This window comes from Syngnathoides biaculeatus, chromosome 2, assembly GCF_019802595.1.
Source record: "Syngnathoides biaculeatus isolate LvHL_M chromosome 2, ASM1980259v1, whole genome shotgun sequence".
In the NCBI taxonomy this organism is placed as follows: domain Eukaryota; kingdom Metazoa; phylum Chordata; class Actinopteri; order Syngnathiformes; family Syngnathidae; genus Syngnathoides; species Syngnathoides biaculeatus.
In genome coordinates, this window is record NC_084641.1 from 27223256 (window position 1) to 27238939 (window position 15684).

The 15684-nt window shown below is 46.3% G+C and overlaps 1 protein-coding gene across 2 annotated transcripts in view; it reads right to left on the minus strand.

The window, feature by feature from the left end:
• Positions 1-2094: 2094 nt before the first annotated feature.
• abcc4 (ATP binding cassette subfamily C member 4 (PEL blood group)) overlaps positions 2095-15684 on the minus strand; it is a 35315-nt gene continuing 21725 nt past the window's right edge. For both annotated transcript variants that reach the window (XM_061844407.1, XM_061844397.1), the window contains 17 exons: positions 14905-15105; positions 14665-14802; positions 12151-12188; positions 11490-11590; positions 11242-11388; positions 7916-7995; positions 6688-6838; positions 6472-6591; positions 6291-6401; positions 6113-6213; positions 4715-4906; positions 4467-4622; positions 4294-4383; positions 3994-4166; positions 2659-2764; positions 2448-2582; positions 2095-2323 (listed from right to left, as the gene is read on the minus strand). In XM_061844407.1, coding sequence (XP_061700391.1) covers positions 2234-2323; positions 2448-2582; positions 2659-2764; positions 3994-4166; positions 4294-4383; positions 4467-4622; positions 4715-4906; positions 6113-6213; positions 6291-6401; positions 6472-6591; positions 6688-6838; positions 7916-7995; positions 11242-11388; positions 11490-11590; positions 12151-12188; positions 14665-14802; positions 14905-15105 — 2130 coding nt within the window. In that variant the 3' untranslated portion in view covers positions 2095-2233. The remainder of the gene's footprint in view (positions 2324-2447; positions 2583-2658; positions 2765-3993; positions 4167-4293; positions 4384-4466; positions 4623-4714; positions 4907-6112; positions 6214-6290; positions 6402-6471; positions 6592-6687; positions 6839-7915; positions 7996-11241; positions 11389-11489; positions 11591-12150; positions 12189-14664; positions 14803-14904; positions 15106-15684) is intronic.

The following is a 15684-nucleotide window of genomic DNA, read 5'->3' on the forward strand; positions in this document are numbered from 1 at the left end:
GTTTTGCTGGTGACCGGTTTGATTGAAGTCATTTGCAAATTTTAGTTTTGAAATAGCGCTTCGTGTTTTGGACATAAAGTTGGGAAAGTCGTCAGGACGTTTGGATGTGTCGCGAAGTGGCTCCGACGCAATTGAACGGGTAACATGAAAACTTAAATGATTGAATCACGTAAAAAAGGTAAATTGCAGACCGTAGAAGTAAAATGGAACCGTTTAATGTAATCACGAGGTTACTTTTACTACAGGGAGTCCTCGGGTCTACGACTGAGATCCGTTCCTATGGTCAGTCTTAAGTCGGATTTCGACTGAAGTCGGATTTGAGCGTTAAAATCGGAATTGACATCAAAATACTTTGTATAAAAAAAACAAATACACTGAAATAAACGAGATGACGCACTTGGCATGACTGTTGAGAGCTGGATGGAGAAGAAAAAGGGGAGGCTGTGCTTAAGCTATTGCGAAGGAACCTGGTCCTCAATCCTCTCCATCCCCACAAGTATCAAAGAACCTCGTTTTATGATCATCGTACCAGACATGGGAACGGAACCCTTCACATACGCTAAAATACGGGCTTCGTCTTTAATCATTTTCGCCACGGTCGACCGACTGAAGCCTTGGCGGTGTTGGCGTCGCTCCTTTCGCCAATCTTTTTATGATCTTGACCTTCGTTTCCAAGGTAACGGATTTGCTTTCGGCCGCAGAAGCGTCGCGAAAATACACAGCTTTCTTCTTTGGGGCGATAAAGTCCAAAAAGGAGGGCGAAAAATGCGTAGATACAAAGACGGACGAGCATTAGCCAGACTAAAAGGGGACAGGCGCCGTAAAAAGTCGAAACGTCTTGAGCCGAGGACTCCCTGCGTTCGCATGCAGTGGAAAGGCAAGGCCACCAGTGGGCGGTGCGGCTCTGCCACACTTCCCTACGCTGCCTTCATTTCACTGCATTGGCTCCGCCCCAAAAATGTCTCCGCCTCAGAATTGTTCTTTGATGACCGCGACGGATCGATTTAGGAAAATTGTGCAGATGGTGAGCTGCAGTGCGCAGTTTGCGATGGATTAGTTTTGTTAAAAGTTTCACCAGCGACAACCCCCGGTGTGACGGTCTGAGCGCCCCCCCCCCCCCGTGCTGAAAAGTCTCCTTGTGATGGATGCACATGCGTTACTAACAGGGGAACTCTGGGTACGTAGCAGACGCTTACTGGGAAATCTTCTTCTTCTACATTGAGGGAGCTAACATATGTTATAACCCAACCCTAACCTTCAAAATAAAGTTAATAAAAAAGATATATACATATATGTACGTTCGCTGTGTTTGTTTTTCTGAGATGTCTATAGCGAACATGAACACTCGCACACTTAGTACGCGTTGAAGATGCACGGATGGGGATGTTTCAGACTGGCCGGAAGTTTACAAAATATAAACACATGCGCATTAATCACAAGGGGACTTTACAGCACGGGGGAACGCTCAGACCGTCACACCGGCTTGGTGGGTACTTTGATACTAGTGGCAACTGCCTCCTACCATCCCGCTGTCGTCGGGTGCTGTGTCCAGGTGTGACATGTCAATAACTTGAGCTTATTTTTATGATTATAGTCCACAATAATTAAATTTTGAAGTTGAGCCTCCTGATTTGACTCGACGTCGTATGCGCTAGCAACGTCGGTATGTTTGATCCCTCCTGGCGCATCCGCTTGACGTTCGCAGTCCCTAGTTCAAGTTCTAAAACCTGACAGATGTGGAGCAGCTGTAGAGCGTCGGCCTCACAGTTCTGAGGATCCGGGTTCGATCCCGGCCCCGCCTGTGTGGAGTTTGCGTGTTCTCCCCCCCCAGATACTCCAGTAACTTCTCACGTCTCGAAAACGTGCATTCATTGGAGACTCTAAATTGCCCCTCGTCTCTTTATGCCCTGCGATTGGCTGGCGACCAGTTCAGGGTGTTCCCCGCCTCCTGCCTGAAGATAGCCAGGATAGGCTCCAGCACACCCACAAATCCTAATGAGGATAAGCATCGTTACACGTTTATGAGCGATCGGCATTTCAGCATTTTCCCATGTCTAATAAGAGCAGAGGTTCAAATAAAGTGACTGCTGCAGATTGAAAACAAGGCAGTTTTACTGTGTGAAATAAAAAACCCAACAATTATGCAAAATAAATAGATGCATTGTCTACAGTTTGTACAGTCGCGGTCCGCGGCGCGTGCGTACATTCGGCTCGCCCCGACGTGGTGCGCGGCTCAAAGGGCCGTCTCGAAGATGACCAAGCTCCTGTCTGCTGCGTCGGCCTCCCCGTGACCGAAGTTGGGATGGATTCTGCTGTCGTAAGCCTGAAACATGCGGAAGCGGCGTCGGGTTAGCATTTCCTCAAGTTCCTTTGTGGACGTTCTGGTCTGGGTCTTGATCGGAGTGGAGCTGGTTTTTGTGCAGTTCCCAAAAAATGCGCAAACTTGCCTTTTTAGCTGCCTCCAGCAAGGCCGCAGCCTCCTGCTTGCCCGTCTGCTGTACCATTTTACGGAAGATGGAAGAGGGGTCTCGGAGAAGCGTGTACGGCTCATCGAACGCGTGGATTCTCCCCGCGTCGAGAACCTGGAGCCGAGCGAGTGAGTAAACCATGTCAGACGTGCGCGTGTATGCGGTGACTGAACGTGGAACGCGGCAGCACCAGGATGCGATCGCTGTCTATTATGGTGTTGAGGCGATGGGCGATGGTGAGCACGGTACATTCCCGGAACTTCTCTCGGATCGTCCTCTGGATCAGTTCATCTGTCCTGCAAAAACGTGCAATCAGCGTTAAAGGACCTCGCTGGTGCTCTGACAACAGTCCAGGTGAGTTTGTCTGTGATGTAGACTCCCAGAAATCTGAAGGAGTGGACCCTCTCCACGCACTCCCCGCAATTCTGGAAGTCCAGAATGATTTCCTCCGTCTTTGTGGTGTTCAACTTGAGGTCGTTTGCAGAACACCGCTTTGACAATTTTCCAATCTCGTCTCTGTAGGCAGACTCATCAGGTTTTATGATGAGCCCGATCACGGTGGTATCATCAGCAAACTTGATAATGGAGTTGCTGGTATGCAGTCACGTGTGTACAGCGAAAACAGAAGAGGGCTCAGTGCACAGCCTTGGGGAATTCCGGTGCTGAGGAAGAGAGGTACGTGCCAAGTCTGACAGACTGTGGAAGGTTTGTGAGGAAGTCTTTAGGAGATAGTCCAAGGAGGGAGAGTTTGTCAACCAGAACGCCCGGGATGATGGGATTAAAGGCTGAGCTGAAGTCTATGAAAAGAATCCTGACGTAGCTCCCATGGCGTGCAAGCAGCCTCTCAAAGCACTTCACGATCACAGGTGTGAGTGTAACAGGCCTGTAATCGTTGAGACTGTCAATGGGGATGGGGATGATTGTTTCTGTAGCCGGGGATCGGACCGCCAAGGTCACATTGCACCCGACCCCTACGGCCCCTCTCACAGGTGGTGAGCCCACGGGAAGGGGGACGCACGTTACCCTTTCGGGCCGTGCCCGGCCGAGCCCCGTGGGTGCAGGCCCGGCCACCGGACGCTCGCCTCCAGAGGGGGGGGGGGCCTCGGTAACCAAGGGAAACCAAGATCCATTATCCCGGACGCCTCCGTGGTGAGGTTGTTCCGGGCACGTAACCACCGGAAAGAGACCCCCGGGGACGACCCGGGACACGCTGGAGAGATTATGTCTCTCGACTGGGTTGGGATCCCTCCGGAAGAGATGGAAGAAGTCGCTGGGGAAAGGGAAGTCTGAGTATCCCTGCTGAAGCGACCCGAACTGGAAAAACGGTAGAAAATGGACGGACGGATGGATGGATGGATGGTTGGGGATGACTGTTGCCAGATCCCTCCATCCATTTTGTGTATCATATATTGAATTTGGCACCAATAGCTTTATCACTTGTGAGAAAAATGTCTTTATCTTTCAGAGCAACAAATGTCCAGAGTGACTGGACTCTTAACGAAAACCCATTCAAATAGTTCCCAACCTGGGGTCCACGTTGGCGGTGGCCTCATCAATAATGAGGATTCGGTTCTTCCTCAGGACGGCTCTGGCCAGGCACACCAGCTGCCGCTGACCCACGCTGAAGTTCGAACCAGACTCAGCCAGAACCGTTTCCAGTTTCCCGGGGAGCTCTTCGACCACGCCCTTCAGCTGAACCTGCGGGCCGCGTAGAGGAAGTGTGGAATTCTCGACAAGTTCGAGCCTTGTTTGCGGTTGTGGTGCCGCGGAATCAATGTCAAAATGTTCTGTTTCTGTCACGTGACACTCATTGCAAGCGTGCTACCTCTTGCAGCGCATTCCACAGCTCGTCATCTGAATGCTGGTTAAAAGGGTCCAGGTTCTTTCTCATGGAACCTGTGAACAGCACCGGGTCCTGCGAGAGGTTCGTCAATCAACGCGTGCACCGACGAGCCGCCACAAAGCTTCCAGTTAGACGTCAAGTCAAGCTCAATCTACCTGAGGGATGATGGACATCCTCTCACGTATGTCATGAAGGCCCAGCTCAGAAGTCAACACACCGTCGATGTAGATGTTTCCTTGGGGTTCGGCCAGGCGGAACAGGGCCGACACCAGGGAGCTTTTCCCTGCGCCCGTCCGACCCACGATGCCCACCTGACGTCAGGAACGACCATCGCATCAACTTTTACACGCCATCGGTGACTTTGTTGTCAGCCCCCCGCCCCCCTGACAAAAACATCTCTGACCTTCTCTTTGGGTTGGAACGTCACTTTCAAGTCGTGCAAAACTTTGGGACCGTCAGTGCTGTAGGAAAAGCTGACCCCGTCAAAGGTCACTCGACCTTTGCTGGGCCAGCCGGGAGGAGGTCTCTTTTGGGTTTCCCAGGGGGCTTCGCTGTCCAGTTCCGTGTACTCCACCACTCTCTCCACCGAAGTCATCTGTTGACACGTTGAACACATATTCATTTCTAGACCAATTCAAAGAACCGTAAGCTTCATTTCCTGAAACACTTAAAAGTACCGTAATTCCCGGCCTACAGAGCGCACCTGTTTATAAGCCTCACCCAGTACATTTGGAAAGGAAATACCATTTGGTACGTACATACGCCGCAGCTGTGTAAAAGATGCAAATGCCCACATTGAAACACGAGATATTTACAAAAAAAAGACACTACAAAGAAAGAGTTTAACGCTAGTGGTAGCACTAATCCTAGCGCTAACGCTAGCGCCGCACGAACAGGGCCGGTAAAAATCACTGAGACGCTGCAGTAATAAGCTAGCGTACCACTAACAGGGCCAGACCGGTAAAAGTCACTTCCTCAGCACATATATTCCACCGGTCTCTGCGGCCATGAGAAAAAAAATGCACAAATTACCCGCATCGCCACATAAACCGCAGGGTTGAAAGCGTGTGAAAAAAAAGTCACGGCTTATAGGCCGGAAATTATGGTATAATGTATAATTATTATATATTTCACTCGCTGAAGATGGGCGGAAAATGTCTGGTAAACTTCCAGAAAGATTTCCATGGAAAGCTACGCTGAACAATTAAAAAAAAATAATAATAATATTCCCCAACTGGAAACTTGGATTTTCGTGGAATTAATTGAACGTATGAAATATAATTTTACAGAGTAAGTAAGTTACTTTCGGCTTGTCCCGTTAGGGGTCGCCACAGCGTGACATCTGAGATGAACGCTCATATTTGTTCGGCACAGTTTTTACGCCGGACGCCCTTCCTGACGCAACCCCTCTCGAGGGAGCGGAGGCCCCAGTGGGATACGAACTCACAACTCCCGGTGTACCAAACCAATGCTCTAACCACTGCGTTACGGGGCCTCCGCCATGAAATATAATTTTATAATAAGCAGAAATCCATGCAAAATAGGTAAGCTCGCCTTGCCCACAGGCAAAGAGCATTACAGTGCATAAAATTGCTGAATCGTTTTTTTGTCTGAACCTTACAAGTAAATCAAATATTGGCTGACGACAAATTAAAAAAAAAAAAAAAAAAAAGCAAAGAAAAAGAACAAACAACAGCTCTTAACTCAAATTGGGGCACTTGCGTGAAATGTATTTTCCGCAACTCACTCGGCTCGAGGCAACTCAATTCCCGCGGGGAAAACATCCGTCTTAGCCTCATACCATATTCTCCACTTCAGCGCTCTGCCGGACCCCCCACTGGAACATGCCCATCAGAGTGATCGCGTAGCTCAGAGCCAAACCCACAGACCCGGCATCCAGTTCTGAGAGGATCACAAAGCCTTTTATGTGAGCGTCTCTCCCGACACCGACTGCGCAGAATCGCACAAGACGTCCTTACGGTTTCGGAGGAGCAGGCAGCCGAACGTGGTGATGGTCACAAAGATGGAGCACATGCCGTCGAGACGTAAGGCGAACCAGCGAGACGTGCTCAGGAAGAGGAACCACGCCCCTGTTTCGGGAACACGGGCCTGTCATCGTTTGTTCCGTCAGTAAACGACCACCGCTCGCTTCGGACAAACCTGAGTGCAGATCCTGGTGGGCGTCGAAGGCCTTTTGGAAGCGGCCCTCCGCTCCGAAGGCTCGGATAGTCCAAAGGCCCTGCAGGGAAGAAGATAGGTGCGAGAAAACCGGACTCCGAGCTGCAGGAAAGGAGGGGACATTTTTTTATTATTATTATTATTATTATTATTATTCAGACACAGTTTCTAGTTTCGACACTGCATAGGGACGCTCACTTGTGGCCTCCAGACGTTTGATGTCTCTGGAAGTCTGCAGAAAGTAGCGCCGGAGGAAGAGGAAAACAATGAGCAGGGGCAGCACAGGAAGAAGAATCCAGGGGATGACGCCTGCCGCCACGGCAACTACCCCGAGGATTTGCAGAGAAACCTGAGGACAAGAAAACACCACGTACTGAACGGCTCCTTACAAACACGTCCAAATTAATGCACATCTTACGTGCTTGAAATTCAGTTGGTTCCGGGTGACTAATTAACTATTCCGTTATTTTTGCCTCTCTAAAATACAAACTGAAAACCCCACGAACAAAGTGTTTTTTGGCCTATTATTGCTAAAAAAAAAAAAAAAAATGTAATTTACTGGTGTTCCATCTAATCCGGATAATTTATTTATTGTTCAGCACATATTGCATTAAAATGGGCAACAGAAGACCTTAATCGCCGCAAGACTGCCAAAACTCGTGTGACTCCTCCAATTTGAGGTGCTTTGCGCCGGTTTTCTAAACACATTGACTGGGCCTAAGTCAGGGGTAGTAGTCTTTGTTTGGATTCAAAATCGCTCTCATTATGGAACACTTATCATGCAGACAATTACGGGTATTCAATAATTGTAGTCTGGAATTGTCAAAGGTAATGAATTGTTGTGTAATATGTCCAAAATGTTACTTAAACCATTTATTGGTAGTTGTGTGCATATAAATGATCACCAACAGTAGCTACCTGATGCACAAACAAACAAATAAATAAATGTGCTGTTATAGCCTGGATACCTATCCATCCATCTTCTTAGCCACTCATCCTCACAAGGGAGCCTATTTGAGCTATTTTCGGCCAGTAGGCGGGGTACACCTTGAACTGGTTGCCAGGCAACGGCAGGGCACATGGAGACGGACAACAGAAGCGACTCACAATCACACCTAGGGGCAATTTAGAGTGTCCAATTAATGTCGCATGTTTTTGGGGATGTGGGAGGAAACTGGAGCCCCCGGAGAAAACCCACAGAGCCATCGGGAGAACATGCAAACTCCACACGGGCGGGGCTGGGATTGAACCCAGGTCCTCAGAACTGTGAGGCCAACGCTCTTCAGCTGCCTTGAGTGGTAATAATTTGGATTTTATATTTTTTCTTTTGTCAGCTATTTTTATCTCATATAGCTGAAACTCTGGAAGAAGAAAGCATTTCTCTACATCACTGAGTTAACTTGATCAGTCGCTCCCGATTTCCTACCTGAATGAAGTCAACAAGGGTCCACGGCATGAGGGAATCCAGCTGGCCAATGTCCTTCGAAAACCGGTTCAAAACTCGGCCTGCGAGCAAAAAGGACACGAGAGCCTCACTTCCACCGAGCAGCACATTTCAGTCGTGTCCATAAGGGGCTAAACTGACTCGCCGACATGCACATTTTAGACTTAACCACTTTGCCGAGATGTTCAGAGCCTGAAATTTATTAAAATGCCTCTCACGTGTTTTGACATGAACAAGAATACGTCACTGAAATCAAAAAGCATGGCGGGAATATTGAACAGAATATCAAATTGATCGTCTGGAAACATAATAAATAAATGTACATCCATTTAAAGGGGAATTCCGGTGCTTGGCATGAACAATGTATTCAATAGATCATGTAATATGAACTCGATTTTGACAATGTGATGTTAAATCCGCTCTCATTTAATCGTGTTTTGAGAAGATTTTTATCGACAATTACGAATTCTCGCACAACGGAGGCCGCGAGCCGAAGCCCGGCAACTAAGGCCCCCCGGAGCTCCGGGCCGACAGCCGCGGATGGTTCTTCGGGCGGGAACGACGCAGAGTCTGACGAACGAGCCGAGTTTTCGGGTAACGGGCTCCGCCGCCGAAGCTCGCTCGTCAGACACCGGCGTCATTCCCGCCCGAAGAACCATCCGGATATTGAACATTATTTACAGCCACAGGTTCAAATACGTATGCAAGTATTCCTCCGTCTTCCCGACCAACCGATACTGCGATTTCTTGATCAGATGAGGATAAATCCGAGAAATCAGTGCTGGGCACAATGTCATCGAGCCTTTGGTGCGGCACCTTACCCGTCACATCCGCGCACGTAAGTCATGTGACTCGCGAAAATGGCAGCGCCCCTGGAAATTCGTAATCGTCGGTAAAAATCTTCTCAAAACACGATTAAATGAGAGAGGATTTAACATCACGTTGTCAAAATAGAGTACATATTACGTGACCTATTGGATACATTGTTCATAGGGTTACCGGAATTCCCCTTCAAAGAGGCATTCGCCAACGATAGCAGACTCAACCCCCTTAAATCGTCACGTCAGCTATCAGCAAATTCACCAAAAGCCTTCTTGTAATAGCGAAAAGACAGACGAGACACTGGAGTGCCTGCTTGTGCGATGGAGACAAGTTGTGGTCGATCAATAACCTCTTTATTGTAAAAATGAACGTTAATGTCACCGCTGAAAACGACATCGTCCGACTAAGTATTTCTCTCAAACATCAGTCGTTAAACCCCAGACGCGCTCAAAAATCCTTTTCCTCCTTCCGCTGATGCCACACCAGACTCAATATTCCATCACAAATTATAGACTGCATTGTGGCCTCAGAGACAACCGTCCATCCATTTTTCGTACTGCTAATTCTCACAAGGGTCACGGGAATGCTGGAGCAAACGTGGCTCGCCGCCATGTTGCAGAGCACATAAAAACAACCAACCATTCACACTCACATTCACCCCTATGGGCAATTTAAAAGTCTTCAATGAACCTACCGCGCATGTTTTTGGGATACGGGTGGAAACCGGACTAGCCCGAGAAAACCCACACAGGCACAGACTCAAACAAACACAAACTCCACACGGGAAAGCTAGATTTGAACCACAGTCCTTAGAACTGTGAAGCAAATGTGCTAACCAGTCAGTCACCATGCTACACAAATACAATCTTATCTTATACAAAAGAAAAAAACAAACAAAGCACATTTGCAACAATATCTGACTGCAAGGATTTCCTTCCTTCTGTACTTTATTGGATATTCTTATCATTGACTGTTGGAAGTTGCGACCCTCCGGTTGTGTTCAGTCTTAGTTTCAGTTTCTGCGGGACAATTGTGGGTGTTGCAATTTGAACACATGAGAGTGTTTGAATATCCTTTTTTTCCCCCCCATTGTTTTTCAGTGACCTTCGTTGTGATTTTTTTTTTTTTTTCTCTGCGGTTCACCTAAGTTGAAAAGCCCTGGAAATACTCCATGGAACCTTTTCAAGACTGCGCTGGTAGATTTCAGTCGTATTCTTTCTCATTTCTCCCTCTTTGGCACCTTGCAGGGCAGGTTCTTTTCAAGTGACTTCTTGATTCAACAATCCTGCCCGTGATCAAGCCCGGTTGTGATCAGTAGAATTTAACGTAGCTTTCCAAATCCTCTTTTCCTTTCGGTTTGTCCCGTTAGGGGTCGCCACAGCGTGTCATCTTTTTCCATCTAATCCTATCTCGTGCATCTTCCTCTTTCTGACACTCACTGTCCTCATGTCCTCCCTCACAACATCCATCAACCTTTTCTTTGGTCTTCCTCTCGCTCTCTCTTCCTTGGCAGCTCCATCCTCAGCACCCTTCTACCAACATACTCACTCTCTCGCCTCTGAACATGTCCAAACCATCGAAGTCTGCTCTCTCGAATCTTGTCTCCAAAACATCCAGCTTTGGCTGTCCCTCGAATGAGCTCATTTCTAATCCTATCCGACCCGCTCACTCCGAGCGAGACCCTCGAACATCTTCATTTCTGCTACTTCCTGTTCTGGTTCCTGTTGATTTTTTAGTGCCACTCGTCTCTAATCCATACATCATGGATGTACTGTTATTACTATAACTATACCTCGCCACTGTTTTATAGACCTTGTCCTTCATCCTAGGGGACACTCTTCTGTCACATAGAACACCAGACACCTTCCGCCAACTGTTCCACCCCATTTGGACCCGTTTCTTCACTTCCTTACCACACTCTCCATTGCTCCGCATTGTTCACCCCAAGTATTTGAAGTCGTCCACCCTCGCTATCTCTTCTCCCTGGAGCTTCACTCTTCCTCCTCCGCCCCTCACATATTTTCCATTTTACTTCAGCTAATCTTCATTCCTCTCCTTTCCAGTGCGTGCCTCCATCTTTCTAATTGTTCCTCCGCTTGCTCCCTGCTTTCACTGAAGATGACAATCTCATCTGCGAACATCATGGTCCAAGGGGAATCCCGTCTAACCTCATCTGTCAGCCTATCCATTACCACAGCGAACAGGGAGGGGCTCAGAGCGGATCCCTGATGCAGTCCCACCTCCACCTTAAATTCTTCTGACACACCTGTGGCACATCTCACCGCTGTTCTGCTGCCCTCATACATGTCCTGTACTATTCTATTCTATTATTCACTCAGGAATAAATAAAGCAGAGGGACAGGAGAGTCGGCTTATCAGATAAAGCAAGATAGACTTGGATACCCCTCCCCCACAACTGTCAAGGGCAACTTCTACGAACTTCTAATAAGCAAGATGACTTTCTTAATTCACTAAACGTTGCTCACCAATGGGGTTGACGTCAAAGAAGTGCGCGTGAGTGCGAAGGATGGCCGCAAACATGCTGTTGTGCAGGGCCTGCGTCGATCTCACCAGCATGTTGAACATCAGCAAAGTCCTCACAAAACCAAAAACGATGGTGGCCGCTGTCAAACCTGCAAAGTCGCCGTAGCGGCACGGCATCCCGCGCTGTCATTTTTTCACGAGCCGAGTATGCATATTTGGGAAAACGCTGACTCAAGGGTGTGTGTGTCACCTCCGTAAATGCCCAAGTAGAATTCAAGGTCCAGCTCTTTGTAAACGGTGACGTTGTGGCCCACGGTGCTGTTGGTATCCAGCTTTCCTTGCTCTTCGGCCCTGGTGACGCCAATCAAAAGTAAACAAGTCAAGTTTGCTGCATTGCCAATTTCTGTTCTTGACAGTGACAATGCTGAAAAGATGATCTAGTAGTACAGTGTGTACAGTATATTGATGACGTGTGTAAACAGTCCCATCATTGTGTGTGGATGACACACATTACAGTTGTTTTATTGCTTGCGGAATGTTGACAATTATCTCGGTCATTTTCTGCCCGTTGCACATCTCCATGTTACATTTCAACTACAGTTTTTCAAAACTAAAAATTGTTCCCCTCTGGAACTCTTTTAAAACACCGATTGATGATTACGTTTATACAGTATCTAAAAAAATAATAATAATAATACAGAAAAATATTGAAAAGTAAACCGGTAGCGGTTTTCACATGGGTTACAATGTTGAGTGTTGCCCCAAAACAAATGTAAACTTCACCTTCTGGTAATAATTAACTTTATTCATAAGCATTTTGAGGCCAACGAAAACCGTGTGTCCATCATGGATTAAAAACAGAATCGACAAGAGAATAAAACAAATAAAGACGGAGATAGTTTTCCACCTACCAGTAAGCCAGCCACCAGTCATGCACAATGTACGCCACCTATTAAATGCAACGTTAGTGTTTTTCAAATGCATCTCACACAACTCATTCAACTGCTCATCTTTTTTAAAAAATAATTTGTACATTGAGGAGTTTCTTTTGTCTGAACTTAGCAAAATGCTCTTTATGCTCATCAAAATCCATCCATTAATTATGTTATTATCCTTTTCAGGGTCCACAAGTGAACTGGAATACGACGAGCTGGTACTGTGTAAGGCAGACTACAGTACGAGGGGCTGTTGGGGACATTTTTCAAAATTAGCTCTCAAATTATTTGAATGCTTTCACACGCACACAAAGTACTGAAAGGCTCCTATAAACACGAGTCAAGTGTGCTCATAAATCATGTCAAATGCGCTAATAAACTGCAGTCACTGTTGTAACATTGACTGAAAGTCACGGGAATTCATGTGTTCATGTCACTGACCCTCGTCGATACGTCCATCACATTCATGCACACGTCACTGCCTTTCACGAGTTCATGTCAATCATGCGTCGATTTTGCAAACATACAAATAGTGTAAATCTTAATTTAATTAGGTACCAGTAGTTCAACTCAAAAAGTAAAACTCTAAATTAGAGATGCACTGCACACCCTCACTGTGAATTAGCTCATATTTAGAATATGTACAGTTTTCCTGATTATAGCAAATCAAACAACCAAATTTCCCATACTTAGAACTAAAATACGTTGAAAAAAATAGTTTATTCAAGAAATAAAGTGATTACCGTAATTTCCGGCCAACAAGAGCGCACCTGGTTATAAGCCTCACCCAGTAGATTTGTAATGGAAATACCATTTGGTACATAAATGAGCTGCACGTGTGTAAAAGTTGCAAGTGCCCACATTGAAACACGAGAAACTTACAAAGAAAGACGGTACACAGAAAGAGTTTTCAAAGTTTTCATACCATAGCACGAAAAGGGCTGTTAAAAAGAAAAAAAAAACGTACCGGTAAAATTAAAAAAAAAAACATCCACGGCAGCTACACAATAGCAACACGGTAGCACAGCACTAACAGGTATGGTTAAAAAAAAAAAAAAACATACCTAAATCACTGAGACGGGTCAGTAACACAGCAGCAACACGCTAGCACGGTGCTAATGCAAGCGCGGTGCTAAAAGAGCGGGCTAAAAAAAAAAAAAAAAAAAAAAAACATACCAGTAAAAGTCACTTCCTCGGCACATATATTCCAACGGTCTCATTCTTACCTTTTCCGCTCGAGTGCCCACACACGGCCGTGAGAAAAAAATGCACAAATAAACCGCATCACCGCATAAGACACGGTTGAAAGCGTGTGAAAAAAAGTTGCGGTTTATCAGCCGGAAATTACGGTATTAATATAGAATTTAGGATTGAATTTGCCCTCTGAAAAGTACTTTGTTGTGTTTCAATCTCTGCGTACCAAAGAAAAAAATACTTTTCAACTACTTTCAAAATTATTGAGATGTATCTATATGGAAAAAAAAGTCGTGAAATATTTGACTCCTGACCTAATTGAGATTCCCATGATTCGCGTGTGAGCATGTTTGACATGAACATGTGAGTGTGCGAATCTGACAGACAAGTGCGTGAGTGTCAGTGACATGAACGCGTGAACACATATATTTGACTTGAGTTTGTGAGAGCCATTCTGTAGTTTGTGTGTGTAAAAACATTTGCATCCTAAGTATGAGCGCTCATCTTGAATAATGTCCATAACGGCGACTCATACTACAGCCTCGGTTGGTTGCTGCCTGAATCAAAGTCATACTAGACCTCCCGCCTAAAGCAAACTGCTACACATGAGGCCTACGAGCCAGAGGCCTAGCGACAATATTATGGTGAAAGGAGGGGTCCCAAACATGTGGCCCGTGGGCCATTTGCGGCCCGCGAGATGATATTTTGAGGCCCACACCTTAATATGAAAGTATAATGATAGTGGGGCCCTTAAGTTTTATAGAGATGGCACTTATACAGTGTTGTGTGCTGAGCAGACCAATCACGGTGGGGTAGATGGCTATCAGGCATGTGACATCGACCCGGCTTGATGCAAGCGGAGAAATAATTTTCAATGAGAAAGTTTTTTTTTTTTTTTTTTTTTTTTTTGCATCCAGCATCCTTCATCTTATTTTGTGTTTTAAAAAAATGATGTTTGAGAAGATGTGATTGGTTTTTTTCTTTCTAATTTTAATTCCACAAAAGTCCAGCGCGCCCCAAGTTAAATTGAGACCCCCGGTTTAAAGAGTAGACGAGTAACATTTCCTGTCAAGTTCCATATGGGAACTTATTGTACTCTACCCCGAATAAATAATAGAAGTGCATACACAGTACATATGATTTGCATGTACAGTCCATATAATTTTTTACAAGCTGTCAATCACTCACTTTTGAGTCCTGACCCCTAATTTGGAAATACGACACTTCACCGTGTGCGAATAGAATTTTACTTGGACAGAAATTAATTGTGCGGTATTTCGACAAAGGTTTGCTTACCTGAGCCAGAATGTTTAGGAGCATCACGGCAACCACAACCAAAATGCTGGCACCAGCCCGCATGTACTTTATGTACATCCTCAATCCGATGGATCCCTGTGCGCGGGTCTCTTCTGGCACCGTGTGAACTGGCTCGGCCTGGGTGTGAAGGACCAGTTATGTTGCGTCATTTCTTTTAACGTTTCACCATCCGAGCTGTTTATTGGTTTATTTTTTTGCAAACACAATCATTGTACAAACTGCCAAATAGTCTCCATCCTGGACCGAGTGCACGGATGAGGCCTGAGACCGCACTGAGTTCTGGGACAAGGTCCGGGTTCGGGAGGAGAAGTCTGAGGGAGGCTGATGGGTATCCTCCTCCTCATCCTTCTTCAATAGTGAGGTAAAATCCACTCCGGACTGCTGTAGCTCCGTGTACGTCCCCTTGGCCACCATGTGACCCTGAAACGAGACCACATGCATGTAACGATATCGAACTGGGCACGCGTGGCCAATACAGGAAACATGATCACATGCACGGAGATCCTCTTAAACTGACTTTTGATCTGGCAAGGGAACTTTGTGGAGGGCACCTAATGGGTGAACAGCAAGAATCATGCAAAACTATGGGGCCTGTGGATGAATTGGCAGAGACTCATCAGATCTACCGGAAAAGGGCTCCGGCACTCCCGTGACCCTGGTGAGGATAGGCGGCTAAGGGTGGGAAATGGATGGATGGACAGTTTTGTGTGTGACAGTGGACGTTTTAAGCAGCCACAGTGGTTTCTTGGTATTTTAACAGATATTTACTGAGAATCATAGCTGATCAGTCAAACAGAATAAGGTTTCTAGAGGGGGAGTGAGAAAAGAAGACAACAAAAGACAAAGCACTAGCTGTAAACAAGATGAGAAAACTAAATCTTTATATACCTACAACAATGACACATTAGATGGGGCAGTAGCGCTACACTCTGTGCGGGAAGGACTGGACAAGTTGGGAAAGGACAAGGACAGGAGGGGAAGCATGCAGGACAAGGGTGT